The 18,278-nt window shown below is 45.5% G+C and overlaps 1 protein-coding gene and 1 pseudogene across 1 annotated transcript; both read left to right on the top strand.

The window, feature by feature from the left end:
• Positions 1–455: 455 nt before the first annotated feature.
• LOC144129646 (uncharacterized) lies at positions 456–1,236 on the top strand. Its single transcript, XM_077663759.1, has 2 exons — positions 456–882; positions 941–1,236. The coding sequence occupies exons 1-2, from the start codon at positions 456–458 to the stop codon at positions 1,234–1,236; spliced, it is 723 nt and encodes a 240-aa protein (XP_077519885.1).
• Positions 1,237–9,068: 7,832 nt separating this feature from the next.
• On the top strand, positions 9,069–12,399 carry LOC144129645 (uncharacterized; annotated as a pseudogene).
• Positions 12,400–18,278: the final 5,879 nt, after the last annotated feature.

Genomic DNA, 18,278 nt, shown 5'->3' with positions numbered 1-18,278 from the left:
GTTCTAGCACTTCAGCCAGTAAATGAATCATTTCCTTAATCGTGACGGCCTCATACTGATTGGCGAGACAAACTGGTGACCCGGACTTCCACTCGAAAACCCGTCCCCACCATAGCCAACGCCGACGACAATGCCTCCGCCGTGCCAGGTGACGGGCCCTCCAGTGCAGTCTCTGCGCTGTCATTTCTCCTTCCCCAGTACTCGCCGGCCGATCCTCAACTCTGGCCCGCTCAAGTCAACAGCCAGTTCACTATTGGCTGCATCACCACCCAGGCGCAGAAGTTTCAGCACACCGCTGCGTGGCTACCGCCTAAGATTGACGCCGAAGTCCGCGGCCTCCTCATAACTCCGCCCCGCTCGCCGTGGCCCCGTTTGACACGTTGGCTGCTGAGCTCATCAAGCGAACAGCCGTCTCGGAAGATCGCCGCCTGCAGCCGCTCATCCTCTCCGAAAAAATGGGGGACCGGAAACTATCACAGTTGCTGCGGCGGCTCCAGCAGCTCCTGGGCGACAAGGCTGCCACCTTCGACCAAGCCTTCCTGCGCGAGTTTTTCCTTAAGAGCTTGCCGTCGTCGATCTGCCTGGTGCTTGTGCCCGCCCAGTGGTTCCCTTTGGAGAAGATCGCTGAGCTGGCGGATTCTGTCATGGACGTTTCCTACTCCACCATTTCTCTCGGCGCACTATCCCAGCCTCCCACTCCGCCGTCATCTCTTCCCACCCGCGTGGACCTTCAGAGCCTCCGTGATACTTGCACGCCCAGATCACACGTCTCTCCGACCAAATACCCGCACTGTCTACCTCCCGCTCTTTTTCGGTTTCCCGTCGCCAGTCCTCACCTTGCCGACGTAGGGCTACGCCACCTCTTCAAACCAGCGAGTGCTGGTATCATCGCACCATTGGTGAAGCAGCGCTTCGGTGTACCCCACTCTGTCGCTTCCAGGGAAACTTCCCACAACACCGCTAGAAGCGGCAAGTGGTGTCACCCTGGACAACAGCCGCTTATTCTTCATTCGCGACCCCATCTCGGGCCTCCGTTTTCTCGTCGACACTGGAGCAGAGGTGAGCGTCCTCCCATGCAGCAGTACATCCTCAGCCTCTCACCGCACTGGCCCATCGCTACAATCCGCAAACCTCATCCCCATCGCTACGCACGGCGAACATGCTCTCACACTCAATTTGGGCCGCAGCACAGCACCGGCCGTCGAAAATGATGACGCCGAAGTGCGGTGGAATTGAGCTCGCTCCTCGTGCCGGCCTCACTCATCGTTCGGCTCCACGTCATCACACGTTCTAGCACTTCAGCCAGTAAATCAATAATTTCCTTAATCGTGCCGGCCTCATACTGATTGGCGCGACACTTTTGTGGTCCTCCGTTTCACGATTAACCTGATTTCTCCTTTCGTCAGTGACAGCCGCGGACATTAGATTTAATTTTTACTTTTTTACCATTTGCACCTTGTTGTGCTCTTGTGATCTGATTACCTATATATTGTTTGTCGTTTTTAGTAGGTGTTTTACTGGATAAAATACAAGCCCAAAGATCAGACGTCTTTTTTCTATTGCCATTTTCTCTGTGTACGTTAGAGTGGGTTACAGTTGAAGGGTTAACTTTCTACTACAGTGTCGCAACGATGTAAACCTATCTGTAGGCATTTAAAAATTCAAGAATGGCACATCTAGAACTTAATAAATGAGAGAAAACATTTTCGAAGTGAGAGCTGCGTGTTGTGCAAAGGCTGCATTGTTTTTTGTCGCAGACAACAGAAACTTCATTTGATACAGGAGAGAATAAACATATACTGTGCGATTTTAATTGCACTTGTTACATGCTTGTATGGAGAACAAAAATTTCCTAGAAATATTAAAGCCAACGACTAAGCAGTCAGGTGAATCACTGCTCCTGTGCTCGGTAGAATAGGAAAAAGAATATGTACTTGCTATGACGAGTGCTAATGCTTGCAGATTGTTATCCGGTTAATCAATTTTCCAGCTTGAATCCAAATAGCGTTGAAATCGTCGCGAAGTTAAGTGGTGATAGTTATTTTCTTAGTGGAAGGAGCTCCACCAAGCACACGAGTAACCCGCCTTCTATTACTTGCGTCATGTCAATCACTGCTCCTGTGCTCGTTAGAATAGGGAAAAGAATACGTACTTGCTATGACGAGTGCTAATGCTTGCACATTGTTATCCCGTTCATTAATTTCTCGTGTTGAATCCAAATAGCGTTGAAAGCGTCGCGAAGTTAAGTGCTGATATTTATTTTCTTACTGGAAGGAGCTCCTCCAAGCACACGAGTAACCAACCTTCTATTACTTGCGTCAGGTCAATCACTGCTCTTGTGCTCGATAGAATAGGACAAAGAATATGTACTTATTTTGAAGAGCGCTAATTCTCGCACATTGTTATCCGGTTCATTAATTTGCCGTCTTGAATCCAAATAGCGTTGAAAGCGTCGCGAAGCTAAGAGGTGATATCTATTCTCTAGGTGGAAGGAGCTCCTACAAGCATACGAATAACCCGCTTTTTATTACATCTGTCATGTCAATCACTGCTCTTGTGCGCGTTAAAATATAGCAAGGAATATTCACTTGTTAGGACGAGTGTTAACGATCGCAGATTATTATCCGGTTAATCAATTTTCCAGCTTGAATCCAATTAGCGTTGAAAGGGTCGCGAAGTTAAGTAGTGATATTTATTATCTAGATGGAAGCAGCTCCTCCTAGCATACGAGTAACCGGCTTTCTATTACATCCGTCATGTCAATCACTGCTCCTGTGCTAGATAGAATAGGACTGAGAATGTGTGCTTCTTAAGACGAGTTCTAATGATCGCACATTTTTATGCGTTTAATCAATTTGCCAGCTTGAATCCATATAGCGTTAAAATCGCCGCGAAGTTAAGTGGTGATATTTATTCTCTAGGTGGAAGGAGCTCCTCCAAGCATACGAGTAACCCGCTTTCTATTACTTCTGTGATGACAATCACTGCTCCTGTGCTCGTTCGAATAGGACAAAAACATGTACTTCTTATGACGAGTGCTAATGCTCACAGATTGTTATCCAGTTAATCAATTAACCAGCTTGAATCCAAATAGCTTTGAAAGCGTCGCGAATTTGTGATATTTATTCTCTACGTGGAAGGAGCTCCTCCAAGCATACGAGTAAGCCGCTTTCTATTACTTCTGTCATGTCAATAACTGCTCCTGCGCTCGTTAGAACAGGACAAAGAATATGTGCTTCTTACGACGAGTGCTAATGCTCACAGATTGTTATCCAGTTAATCAATTATCCAGCTTGAATCCAAATAGCTTTGAAAGCTTCGCGGATTTGTGATATTTATTTTCTTAGTGGGAGGAGTTCCTCCAAGCATACGATTAACCCGATTTCTATTACTTCCGTCAGGTCAATCACTGCTCCCGTGCTCGTTCGAATAGGACAAAGAACATGCACTTGTTATGGCGTGTGCTAATGACCGCACTATGTTATCCGGTTAATCAATTTTCCAGCTTGAATCCAAATAGCGTTGAAAGCGTCGCGAAGTGGTGATATTTATTCTCCAGATGAAAACAGCTCCTCCAAGCATACGAGTAACCCGCTTTCTATTACTTCTGTGATGATAATCACTGCTCATGTGCTGGGTATTATAGGGCAAAGAATAATTGCTTGCTATGACGAATTCTAATGATCGCACATTGTTATCAGGTTAATCATTTTGCCAGCTTGAATCCAAATAGCGTTGAAAGCGTCGCGAATTTGTGATATTTATTCTCTACGTGGAAGGAGCTCCTCCAAGCATACGAGTACGCCGCTTTCTATTACTTTTGTCATGTCAATCACTGCTCCTGCGCTCGTTCGAATAGGACAAAGAACATGTACTTGTTATGGCGTGTGCTAATGACCGCACATTGTTATCCGGTTAATCAATTTTCCAGCTTGAATCCAAATAGCGTTGAAAGCGTCTCGAATTTGTGATATTTATTCTCTACGTGGAAGGAGCTCCTCCAAGCATACGAGTAAGCCGCTTTCTATTACTTCTGTAATGTCAATCACTGCTCCTGCGCTCGTTAGAATAGGACAAAAATTATGTGCTTCTTATGACGAGTTCTAATGATCGCACATTGTTATCCGGTTAATCAATTTTCCAGCTTGAATCCAAATTGCATTGAAATCGTCGCAAAATTAAGTGGTGATATTTATTTTCTTAGTAGAAGGAGCTCGTCCAAGCATACGAGTAACCCGCTTTCTATTACTTCCGTCAGGTCAATCACTGCTCCTCTGCTCGTTAGAATAGGACAAAGAACATGAACTTGTTATGAAGAGTGCTAATGCTCGCACATTGTTATCGGTTAATCAATTTTCCGGCTTGAATTCAATTAGCGTTGAAAGCGTCGCGAAGTTAAGTGGTGATATTTATTCTCTAAATGGAAGGAGCTCCTTCAAGCGTACGAGTAATCCGCTTTCTATTACATCCTTCATGTCAATCACTGCTCCTGTGCTCGTTAGAATAGGACAAAGGACATGTACTTGTTATGACGAGAACTAATGATTGCACATTGTTATCCGGTTAATCAATTTTGCAGCTTGAACTCAAATAGCGTTGAAATCGTCGCGAAGTCATGTGGTGATACCTATTCCTTCAGTGGAAGGAGCTCCTCCAAGCATTCGAGTAACCCTTCATCTATTACTTGCGTCCGGTCAATCACTGCCCCTGTGCTCGTTAGAATAGGACAAAGAATGTGTGTTTGTTATGACGAGTGCTAGTGCTTGCACGTTGGTATCCGGTTAATAAATTTGCCAGCTAGAATCCAAATAGCGTTGAAAGCGTCGCGAAGTTAAGTGGTGATATTTATTTTCTTTGTGGAAGGAGCTCCTCCAAGAATGCGAGTAATCCGCCTTCTATTACTTCCGTGTACGCTGAAGATAGATTCCCTCATTATCACCACTTTGATGTGCTGCTCAATTTTACTACCACATTCTTATTCCTCGAAATTCAGTTGCATAAAAGCGAACGAAACTGAAAGCTAGCTAAACTGCCGACTAATGCATAGCACCAAAAGTTCTTATTTATTGAGTGCCACAGAGGCCCTTTCGCACTCTCTTCCTGCGCAAGAACGTGCGTTCATTTGTGCTGAGGTCGTCGGTTGACATCATTTAGGTGCGTATCTTTCGGTGGTCGCATTTGAGGCAGTCGTCAATGAACAACATACCTCTTTTATGCATCGAAACATCCTCATTGACTGAAATTTTGCTCTATAATTGCCCTAAGCAGCCCCGACCAAAAGTACTTCTCACTATAAAGCTCCATGTATCTACACGGAAACACACACAAACACCTCAACTAGCTCTGAAGAGGTATGCTAAGCACTCTTTTTAGCTCTTACATCTTGCTGTTTTGTCGCAACATGATTTCCATTCCGTGTATTCGAAACTTTTTGTTTCGTAATATTCCCAAATGAGCAGTTATTTTTATATAAATGGATAGAAAAGTGCTTATCTTAGACAGCATTGGGTCAGTCGAGCAATATAATATAATAGTCGTCAGGGGAAGAAGGGGCGAGGGCATCTCCTTAATATGGCGAATTATGTTATTCAGGTTCCTCTAATATCCAACCTCAGAGCCTTTACCGCTGTTAAGCATAGGTCCTCATGGATACTGTTGTTTTGTACCCAAAAGAAATGTCAATATATCTGTAGAATATCTCGTAGTGAAAATCGCAATTGCAGACCTTCAACGATGGCAGACACGGTAAAAATATTTCTCATGTAAGCCGCGTAATATACTCACAAATCATGCTGGTTTATGCTTTATCGTAGAATTGCAGCTGACATGACGCGAGAGGGACGGAGCAAGCAACGTGCAAAAACGGAGAAAGCGTGCACTCACACACTTAAGTGAATCGACTTCCCGCACCTCTGCACGAGGGCAGTGCTGCCTGTGATATTGATTTCATCGATGAGTCGTACCTTTACTGGCAGAATCAGAACTGGTCGTTAATAAATAAGCTCTCTCTAGAATGGGGTAAAAGCACATGGCGACATTTGCTGTGAAGCCAGCCGAAAACGAGCGCCGATTCTACTTGCGACTTAGGTTGTATGTTTCGATCTGTCGAGCTGCTTGTCATAAAAAAAAAATATTGAAAGCTTAGTTCTGCAAGGCATTTTGGCCGAAGTGGCCATTATAAATTGCGCCTGCACTCCCTTAGTGCCACTTGCGGTGAATCTCAGTAGCAGTGAGCACGTCCACATTTGCCAGTTGAATCGAGGCGTTAAAAAATGCGCTTCCGGAATGGTGCCTAATTCTCGATCAGCTTCCCGCGGCTTCTTTCAAGCATTCGCTTTTGTTCAGTCTGCAGCACGATGATGGAAGTAACAAGATAATTTTTTACATTTTGTATCGACTTCACTCCACTTTGAAGATGCTCCCTATCACCAGGAGGTGGATTCCGTTGAAGGTATTCCTTTGCATGCCGATGTAGCGCACGATAAAGGCGCATTCGTCAAGTTGACATCTACCGCCTTTTCATGTGGGAGTATTGTTTCTACTTATTTAGAAGGTCGAAGTCATTCTTTCTTAATGTGCCTTAAAAAAGGCGAATACTTCACTTCTACATGCAAATAAATAGCATGCGATCAGAACAAAAATGCATGTCGGAATGACGTTCACATTCCGATCGTCTCAGCAAGACCAAGCGCGTGAAATCAGGCATCGTAGGCACCATACATAATAATCTAACGTGGAAAAAGACAAATATTTGTCCATTGCTTGCCTTCGCATTCGGAATGGTTCACCACCTTTCAGTCTATAAATTGGCGCATTAATGCTCAAATTGAGGCATTATGCGTCAAGTAAATACACCACCTAGCTCTATACCGAGCGCCAACTGTTCTGGAGCGTTAGGCTTCATGCTTGCTTCACAAAGTATTCGTTTTTAAATTTCTAGCTCTTGACGCCTCATTTCAGAAGACTGTAATTGTGGAGCCTTTTGTAGATAAAAAGATGGTATCAGCAACATCATGCAACTATTAAAATGAGCTCTTTTGCATTCCTTAACGGCTTGCAAAACCACATGTGTTTGGCTGTCGCTGTTTTTATGCCAACACGGCGGGCTCTGATAGAAAACGAAAGGTACCGCAAACTCTCCCCGTCACATTTACGTTTGAGGTCTACAGGTGCGAGCTATGAGGCATGGTTCGTCTCCTATCTTTGGTATTTAATTGTTTAAGTCTGTTGGCAAATAAACGTTTCAAAGGCATGCCGACAAGGCACTGTCAGCGATCAAGCTAATGGCGCACGACTGCAGATGTTTAGGTGTCTACATTTCGCAGATGAGTTTTTAGTTGTAACAAGATTGGTAGAGCAGGCCTTACGAAGCAAATATGCCCACCCTAATACCGAAGAGACAGAAGGAAGATGTAGCGAGAGTCAACACGTTTTTAAGCCTTCTCTACTCTTCCGGATAATTTTTTGAATGCCTTTCTTGGAGTCGTTTTAAGAAGGTTACAACATCTAATTCCCCAACTTTTGGCAGCTCAGGTTTATTCTGGTGTCAGTGTCAGTTTGCTTTCGTTTCACTTTTCCTTTAAATAATACTCAGAATCGGGACTAAACTTTTGAGACGCTTAGCTAGAAAATAATACCTCACAGCACAACGGTGGCTTCATGCACGACCCAACTTGTCTGCCCAGCAGTTGAGTTCGCGTTTCCTAAAACGCATTACAGTTTGCAGGACTCTTTAAAAACGGCAGTACCTGATACACGTGAATTGTGAATAAATTGACTAACACTCCACTTATGCAATAAAGGCTGTATTCATCAATTGTGTACTAAATTTAAACATTTTAAAGTATCAATTGAGCGATACCAATATAACTTTCCGCAGAGTTTACTCAAAAAAAGGAATTTTTCCTTAGCCTGAAGATAAGTAATAAATGTATTGCTTTCCAATGTAAATGTTTAGTGTCGGTTGGGCACTTCTCATCTTCGTAGCAAGGCAAATAAACCGGGGAGGAAATTCATCAAGAGATCTCATTTTTTTCTCGCCTTAGCATACGTAACAGTTAATAGCCAATTTGTCGAGAAGCTCTTCATGAAAGGTCCACTGGGCACAGAGAAAAGGTTACTTCAATTCACAAAAATGGCCCACTGAGAGAAAGAGGCTTGACGTTAGGTCGCGCAGTCACAACCTTAATATGAGCCTCGTACATATTCTTTACCATCGTTACCTTAGAGCTGTGTCCAGAACCCTTTCCCGGAAGCGCCCTTTATTCTTCACCTTATCTCTGTCCGTCACAGCGGTCAAAAATGTTTCTTTTTATCCAAATGTACTTCATAAGTTTCATAAGTTTTGATGAAAGTGAGTAGGCACGAGGCCACTATTAGCAAGATTGCAAACGAGATCGCGACAATCAAGAGCCTTCTGACTACTCCTTTCACCAGCAACGAAACACCCCAGTCAGTATTATGTGACATCACACCGGGCAATCACAGTGCTGTACCACCAACATCCGCCGAGAACGAACCGGCAACCAAGAGACGGGCAATCGAGAACCCGAAGGAGCGGAAGCTTAATGACCGGATGGACAACATGAAAGATAAGGTTGACCACATCAAGGAGCATCTCGACGGGCTCGACGATTATATTAAATCAACCTTCACCAAGATGATTAACGACAAGTTCGCCGCCATTGAGCTGACATGTCAGCAGTTAACGATCGCAATACAGCAAATAACGCAGCAGTACAATCCGCAACAATCATGGCCGCTTCAGCAGCAGCACCAACTACAACAGTGAAGGGTCTCGTGACCTGGCACTGGAACTGTAACGGTTTCGCTAGTAAGAAGGCAGTCTTGCAGCAACACATAACACAAGTAGCACGCAAGCCCGACATCATCCTGTGATACAAGAGACTCACACTGATGCGGTATCGCTACCTGGTTATCGGGTATACGCCAAGTCTCCGAAGGTCACCGGTGGTAGAGGGATATGCACATTGATTCGCAAGGGACTCGCCTTCATTGAGCATGAGTTGCAAAACAGTAAAATTGAATACACTCTCATCGAGGTAGTTATGGGCAAGAAACAAAAGAACAGCACTTTTCTGCTCAACGTCTACAGCAGCCCTTTACACAAGAACCAGAAATTCAAGACGCTCCTTCACATAGCAAGCACAGTGGCGGGGAATCACAGGCTCGTCGCCTGCGGGGACTTTAACGCGGCGCACCCGGCATGGGGATATAATAAGCAATTGGCCAAGGGGCGCGACCTGTTCCAAGACACAATAGACCTGGGTTTCACCCTCATCACAGACCCGACTGATCCTACGAGGATTGGGAACTCTGTGTCCAGAGACACGACGCCAGACCTCACGTTTGTGAAGAACGACGAGAAGGGCAGTATCTCCTGGCACAACACGGGGTGTGAGCTCGATAGCGACCACTACATCGTAGAGGTCATCATACCAGAGGAGATCAAGGTCTCGCAGGACACCAGAAAACATAATTTTACGGATTGGGTTCCTTCCGTAGCCTATTACCAACGGAGGTGGAGGAAATCGAGAATATAGCAGAATGGTCAGCCCATATCGCGGGGAAGATCAAGGAGGCGACCAAGGTTATAAAAACGGATGAAAGGTTGACAAGGTTGACAGCCGCCTGGCGCATTTATTCGCGGCAAAGCACTCTATCCTAAATAGATGGAAGAAGCAACGACTCCACTGGCGCCTCAGGAAGAAGGTGGCGGAGCTGAATCACACCATCGAAGCCCATTGTCGGGTGCTCTGCACGCAACAGTGGAACGAAATCTGTAGCGCCGCAGACGGCCAAATGCATTGCGGTAGGACCTGGAACTTATTGCGGCATCTGCTCGACGAGACTAAAACAAAATCCCACCAACGCGACCGCCTCGCAAAGATCATTTACAGATCAGTCAAAGAATACGGGGAACCCGAAGTAATCAGAAGTATAGACAGCAAGTACCTCCCAATTACACCCACGGATAGCCATCCCGAGTACAGCGGTCAAGCTAACGAGAAGCTCGACCGCGACATCAGCGTCGAGGAGGGTCGAGCGGTCCTGCACCAACTAAACAGCAGGTCAGCGGTCGGCCCAGATAACATCTCGAATAGAGCACTCAAGAACCTCAGCGATGTGGCGATGGAGAACCTCACCTGTTATTACAATAAGTGCTGGAGGGCGGGGTCACTGCCCCAGCAGTGGAAGACTGCCAAAACAATCCTTATTCCCAAACCAGGCAGGCCACCGAACACGGACAACCTCCGGCCCCTCTCGCTGACGTCCTGCGTGGGCAAGGTTTTGGAGCACGTCCTCATGTGTAGGTGGCAGGATTACCTGGAGGAGTCGGGACTTTATCCCACCACGATCATCGGGTTTCGCCGTTCCTTCAGCACCCAAGATGCGATGATTCTCTTGAAAAACGATATCATTGACGCTGATACCCGAACGAAAGATAACAAGGCTATCCTAGGGCTGGACCTGCAGAGCGCCTTCGATAAAGTGAAACACTCTGCGATCCTAGCCCAGGTGTCCACACTCAACATGGGCACAAGAACGTGCAATTGCATCAGGAACTTTCTGACGGGGCGGACTACCGAGCTCTACGCCGGAGATCTACGGCTCCAACCGAAAAGGCTCGGCAGTGTCGGGACCCCCCAGGGCTCGGTCATCTCCCCGTTGTTATTCAACCTCGTTATGATCGGGGTGGCCAAGCGACTCTCTCGAGTTGAGGGGGTCCGGCACACTATCTATGCCGATGACATCACGCTGTGGGTTCCTGGAGGCAGCGATGGTCACATTGAGACCACCCTGCAAGAAGCCGTCGCCGCGATCGAAGACCAGCTAAACGTATCCGGATTGATCTGCTCACCGGCCAAGTCAGAACTCCTGGTGTTACCACCAAAGTACGTCAGACGTAACAAAGGCGAACCGAGGGATTACGAGGCCATCAAGATCGTCACGAGGAACGGTCAAGTGATCCCTGAGGTCGACCAAATCCGGTTGCTTGGCATGATTATAGACAAGCGACGGGGCAACGGCGAGACCATTTCCCGTCTTACAGCCAAGATTACCAACGCAATACGCCTCATCCGACGAGTCGGCAACCGCACGGCCGGTATGAAAGAAGAAAGTTTGATTCGGCTTGTGCACTCCTTCGTAGTTAGCCACGTCACCTACGTTGCAGCCTTTCACAACTGGATGCAGTGTGAAAAGAAGAAGATCAACGGCCTCATACGCCGAGCTTACAAGGCGGCGCTCGGGCTTTTCGAGTGTACGGACACCAACAAGCTCCTGAAACTCGGGGTCCACAATACCCTTGAGGAACTTGCGGAAGCGCAACAGACTGCCCAGCTGGAGCGGCTCTCTATGACCGAGGCCGGTAGGCGTGTACTTCATTACTTGGGCTTCATGCCCAGGTTGAAAAAGGCCACTAGTGACGTTCCTGTTCCTGACGGGACCCGATGCCGGATTCGGGTATACCTCATCCCTAGAAACATGAACCCTGAGTTTAATAAGGAGCGAAGAGCGGCGAGGGCCAAATTCCTCATCGACTTTCATGCCATGGATGCGCACACCAGGTTCGTGGATGCGGCTGAATACCAGTGAGACCACACGGCGTTCGTAGCTACTGTCATCGATGCGTCATCAGGCGCCACGAGGGCAGCGGCAAGCTTACGGGTCCCAGAGGCATGTCAGGCGGAGGAGGTACCCATTGCCTTGGCCATTGCCGACCCCGGATGCCAAACGGTGCTGTGTGATTCCCGAAGTGCAGTGCGGAATTATGCCAAGGGCAAATTGTGCGGTGAGGCTGTGCGCGTTCTGTGCTCGACTGACCTACAACGGGAAGAAAGGTATGTCAGACTCAGGTGGTTCCCGGCGCATGCGGGCAACGATGCGTCGGAGAAGCACGCTAACCACAATGAGACGGCACATGCAGTGGCGCGAGCGCTAACCAACCGTGCCGCTGCAACCGACCGTCCAACGTGGTGTAGTGCCAAAGACCACATGACAACATTCAATGAACTTACGCAGTTTTACCGCCTCGCTCGAAGGACTTTCCCACCCCCACACCCGGGACTGAGCCGAGCGGAGGCGGTGCTGTTTAGACAACTACAAACTGGTTCTTTACCAACCCCGGTGTTAATGACTCATCTATACCCAAACTTATATGAAAGTGATGTGTGTCGCGTGTGCCAGCGGGAGAGGGCAACTCTGACGCACATCCTATGGGACTGCACAAAATTCCCCGACGAGGCTTCTAAAAGCATAACGATTCCGCCGCTACTCGCGGCTGCGGCGGAATGCTCTGACCATGACGTGCAAACCTGGGCCGTCCAGCAGTTCTCGGCGGCTCTTGAGCGACAAAGGCCTCAGATCCTCCGCTGAGTTGTCGCCTGGGCCCCCGTCACGGCGCCATTAGGTCATAATGCAATTAGGCCATGACGTAAATAAAGTTCCTCCTCCTCCTCCTCATAAGTTTCAGCATCGCACACGAAATACTCCTCTTGTAACAGATATGTTGCCGCTCTACTCGCACTTCTTTCTCGTATTGGTGGGAAATCGGGGCATCGTTCTCTTCGCAATGTACTTGGGAATCATACAACATCTGGAAGCTTCAAGAGTTGCCTTGGTAGCATTGCATGGTATCCTTCAGTATGATGTGTATGCCTAGCTATGGCTACCTTGTCGCAGTTGGCTGCTATTGCTATCATTCCGCAGTTTGCACGCACGGCCACAACAAATGCCAAACGTGAGGCTAAAATAATCGTGGAGTAAGCCGCACATAAATGGCATTTAAACACATAACGGACACCAAGGTACAGACAACCTATCTGTTAGGGGTAAGAAGTTTATATTAGATTTTATTTGAGGAGTTTTTTCAGGTCTCTTGGGTACAAAAGTGAAAATAAAGATCAATATTCTGGTATTCGCCGATGTCATACTTGGGCTAAGCATTTCACGGCAGGAATTCCAGCTCCTAGTAGAACTCATTACACGCAAATTTAGAATAATGACACTAAAATAAAGTGCAGGATAGTGAGCTTATCTTCCACAGCAACCGGAGAGAAACGTACAATTACGCACAACTTGAAGAAAGTTGCAAACAGGTTTGGGGCGCCGATCGTTTTCTCGGCTATGGTGAAGCTTGGCCAACTATACCCTCGTATCTCCGGCAAGGAGACAACCAAAGCTGGATACGGAAAAAAAAAGCATTCCAAGCCCTATGTATAGTGCCAGTCATGAGTGGTGTACGAGATTACACTGTCGTGCGGAAAAGCGTATGTCGGCTGCTCTGGCAGATTCGCCAATGATTCGTTAGGGGAGCATGAAAAAGCATAGAGAACAACGACGATGTAAGTTTGGTTAAGCATTGCCGGTCTTGCAAGGAATGTTCGCCGCGTTTAGATGGTGCAAAGATTCTAGGCACACGCAGAGGCCAAGTTGCACGTGAACTACTGTAATCTTACCATATAAAGAAAAGGGGAGAATATTTGCTGATATTTACTTCACTTCTAGAGAGCAGAATACGACCTTTTCTCGGCCACATGATAAGATGTACCATGCGGTGTGAAATTGCTCTGCGTTGTATATGGCAAGTCTCCTCCTGCCTTGTGTATTCTTTGCACATGCGCAGCGGAACCTTTATACTTTCCATGCATTGGCGAAATAAAGCATCTGTCAGTGCGACGGTTGTCCGTGTCGTGAGTGTTTTCCTTCCATCGTGCTCGTCTTTTTTCGCGCTACAGTTTTGTCGAAACGATATTATGATAACCAGAAAACATAGCAAGAGGAAAGAAAGCACATCAATTGAAGTATTGTATGAAACCGCATTTTGAGAGCATGACAGGGATTAAGGCGACTAATTTTGGCATTGATCTCGCTCAGCAAGAGGAAGTGTATAAAAGTAGTACCTTCCCAGTACCCGCATAAGCGCCATATAGGTCAGTAGTAAATCTTCGAAGAGCACTGAAAAGAAAGAGATTGATGCAGATGAAAATAAGAGTAACGTTAACAGGCGGTATGAGAACACATTAGGCAAGAAAAACGACACAGCTTAGTGACATCCCAGATGAATGTACGTAGTTGTATTGCGCATGGTCTGTAAGCGTAGATTGAAAGCTGGTTATTGTCTTATGTTACGGAGTAGAACCTGAGGAAAGGCCAACGTTGTGAGGGTTGACAAAGAGTGAGTTTGATGGAAGGGGTTATTAAGTTTCTGGGAAAAATTGCATCGCCATCAGGCCGCAGCTGGGTGTGGATATAGTTATATTTTATTAAATGTGGGGAGCCTTTAAGTTTATATAAAGTGGGCGGCAGATAGTGCAGCCGTTGATGTCGTATTTGTAATATTTTCACACGAGAGCAACATGTGGATCTGAGATTAAGGCTTGAGAGCGTCGGATGAAACAAATATGCAATATTTAAAACGACTAAATATAAAACATAAACAGTCAAGTGTCTCTGGATTGAAAACACCAGTGGTCTGTTTGAATTTGGGCCAGTTTATAAAGGTTCCTTGCTCGCATGACAAAAGATGATGTCAGAAAATATAGGTGAAGCAAGGACGCCCGTCAACGCTTGTCCTGCGTCCATCCGTCTTCTTCAGTTGCACTGTTGGGAGCAATGAACTATCTTCCCTAGGCAAGATCCACTTACGACAGAAAGTACTTCATCCAAAAACTGCTTTTAAACCAGTTGAATTTCCCAAAACTTCTTCTGGCTCGCTTTTCAAAGTACTGTTAACATCTCCTGAAAAATTGCTTAGGTTCTGCAATTCATTGCATACCACTGTGTAGGTGTAGCCCCATATGTAAAAGTTCCGCCAATCTCTCTTGAAGCATTGATTGCATTCACAAATTCACCCTATAATGCCACCTTTAGACTTAATAAACCATCCTTTTCTCATTCTAACAAAATTTTTAAGAAACAGAAAAATGTGGTCAAACAATGTCCCGTCCATCTACGTTCAATATCCAAAAACGTGCTGAAGTTTATCAAAAATTCTTCTCCAAGTTTAAGCTTTTGGAAGATTTGGGCCTTTTTAATAAATATAGATGACTCTAGTCAAACTACCTTTTTTTACAAGATCGAATATTTTATCCTGTCTCGTATATCAGATGCTCAATGAGCCTGTATATGCGCATTTTTAAATATATAGGCGATCTGAACATAAATGTTTACACAGCGAATTCAGAGCTTTTTTTAGAAATATGCACCATTTAAGAGTGCTTTCTTACTTTGAGCCGAATTTACCGTCGATTGTATCCTAAGAGAGGTACTTTTTTACGTCAGCTCGCGAATGCTGCAAATTGGTGTTTTTCAAAATAGCCTGATATTCGTTAGCTACTTTCGTGCAGAATCATTTGTCATCGGTATGATTTTATTTTCTCCCTTCTACCCTTACAAAAATGATCTATATACAGTCTATAGACTTCTTATAGACTATACTATTGCCTTCATATATATATATATATATATTTCTTTTTGTCTATTTCTTCTCTATGGACCATCTATTCGATGAAAGTCTACAAAAGTGTATGGCTATAAACCTAAAGTTTTCAGTAGACCGTCTAAAGGATTTGTATTGCCTATAAACTGTTCTCTAGGTTTTCCATAGACCAGTGCTATTGTTTTGATGATGCAACTTCTAACCACGGCGTCTTTTTGTACGAAATTTCGTCCATGCTTGTAAAACAATAACCAGACTCTTTGTCCTTCTTAAGCCCTGCTTCAAGTACAGAAGAAAAAAAATTCTGAAGATAAATGGCGAACGACGCGTCAAAGTGTGATACATTGGTGCGAATAAACGAATGACCAGCCAAATCATTGTAATCGCTGGATTAGCTCACAATAAGCAAACCATTGCGGGTCACTGATTGTTTGAGTTAGGAAACAAAGCAGCATCAATTGGCGTAACACATATTTGTGTTTTGTTTCAGATTTCAACAAATATGTATTCGTTAAAGGTGGCGGCAATATTGACCAGTGTACTTGGTCTAGGTAAGTATTAAGAGGTTTTGAACAATGCCTGAACCAGTTATGCTTTAATATTTGTAACAGCTACTTTTTAGCACTAAGATTATTAAAGTATTAATGCGTAGTTTATATATCTTATTTCTATGAATCAAGCATTGCATAGTGGCTCGCCACTTTAGGTCTAAATAAAATCCACAGTGCACAAACGCTCCTTCGCAGAAAACTTAGCGGCGCCGTGCGAGACAACATCATTGCTACTTCTGCCTCTCGCTGTACACTGCAGAAAAGCCTGAACGCCGATGCCGCTTTAGTTGGCGACTGCATCATCATTTCAAATGCTAGCGCAAAAAGATTTCGCAAGTTTCATGCACTTAGCTTGGTAAACTCATCGAATTTTAAAACTCTTCAGTTGCCCTATAAAGCACGGAGTTCTGAACAAAAACAAATTCACCAACAAACTGCCAGAAGCGGCGAACTCCACGCAGTATAAAAAAGCACAATAATGAGGCATAGAAGGGGACAAGTAGAAGGTCTTCTTGACAACACAAACTGAATAACAAAGGGGGAAGCCCCAGTGTGATTCGACAGCTCTTCGACAAGAGGACTTGTTTACGTCTGGAGAAAGCGTTCATCACTAGAGAGCCTTCCTGTTCTTGCAAAACACGATTTGCCCGAACTTTTCACCCCGAAGGGATTTCTTACAAATCGCATTGAACTCAATTTCTCCCTTAAAATTCTTCTTCTGCGGACGCACAAGCGCAAGAGATTGGGGAGCTCGTCATGGTATACTTTTATACGAAAGGTCATTGAGGACGGGAGGGTTCCTGAACAAAGCTGAAAACTCCGCACAAAATTTAGCGGAGACCTGAACTTATTCGACAGGAGTGCGCGCTCAAGTGGTGACCTTACACCATTTTTAGTGCTTCATATTCAGACCGCGGCTTAGTTTCACGATAAGTTTCAAAAGGAATTTTTAGAAACGAGAGGCCATAACACGGGGAATGAGTAAGCATTTATTTTGCCCCATTATAGGAAGCGCTATCACCGCTAACGACATCCTCCTCCTGGGTTCTTGCCTGTTTAAAAAAGGCTTTCTGGTGTTTAGCGACTGTTTTTCAGGGTACAAGTCAGGCAGGTCTTGCATGCATGCGCAGTGCTGAGTATGAGGACAGAAGATTGCGTGGCGTAATAATTGAAATAGATTAAAAGTATGCAATTTTCTCCTGGTCATTTCCTTGTTATTTGTGAAAATTTGAGCAAGAAATAGAGAATTTTTTTTCGCATAAAATAGTTCTGCTCTTATTGTAAAATCTTTTATGCTGTAAACAAAAAATCACATGGAAAACTTGAATTATGAAATTCTCGCCCAGTAACTGGATTTTGTACCCGAATTTTGAAGAAAATAATATGGACGTATTTCGACTGCCCGAAGTCTGCAATAAATGAAACCGCAAACGAAGGGGCATGGGTTTAATGGGGTCGGGACAGCGACGATGAAGCCCCGGGGAGGGTCAGGTGGTTATGACGTGGGAAAGGCTTTGGGATGGGGAGCCTGAACTCGAAAATCTTGTCGGGGCAGGACAACTCTTAAAGACCAACAACTGCGATAAATAAGTACTCCAGCCCAGCACAAAGGAACCCGGGGTGTGTTGAGAGGCTGTGTGTCCGCATGGTGGGAGCGGCGGCAATTGCTTGATATTGCGGCGAACCTTTGTAGTGTTTGTTTGTTCATTCTTCAAAGCTGCCACCACGCTGCTTATCACTTTGTGGATGCTGGACGCGACCAGAATTATCTCGATTGATCGCATCCAGGTTGATTCTGCCTCGTTCCCAAAGGTTCTATTATCTTTGCCTGCTTTGTCTCGAAATTTCGCTATCAGCTTTAAATTGAGCACTGCAGTGACCGGTGGGTATTCTGTTCGAGGACCACCGAATGGTTGAGTACATTACGGGCGCAATTCAACCCAAATAAAAGTTTTGCTTAGAAGCCATTTTGGCTGTCTTTCTGCTCTCTGGATTGTAGTCACCACTTCGTGACAATGTTTAGTAATGTTTGGGCGTTTAACATCCCAAACCGACTTAGGCTATGAGGCACGCCATAGTGAAGGGCTCCGGAAATTTCGACCACCTGGTGTTTTTTAACGTGCAATGACATCGCACAGCACACGCGCGCCTTCAGAATTTCGCCTCCATTGAAATTCCACCGCAGCGGCCAGGTTCGTACCAGCGTCTTTCGGGTAAACAGTTGAGCGCCACAAGCGCTGAGGCTCCGCAGCGGCGCAATATAA

The sequence above is a fragment of the Amblyomma americanum genome, chromosome 4 (genome assembly GCF_052857255.1).
Source record: "Amblyomma americanum isolate KBUSLIRL-KWMA chromosome 4, ASM5285725v1, whole genome shotgun sequence".
Lineage (NCBI taxonomy): Eukaryota > Metazoa > Arthropoda > Arachnida > Ixodida > Ixodidae > Amblyomma > Amblyomma americanum.
Note: the sequence above shows the minus strand (reverse complement) of the source record. Positions and strands in the feature narration are given on the sequence as shown.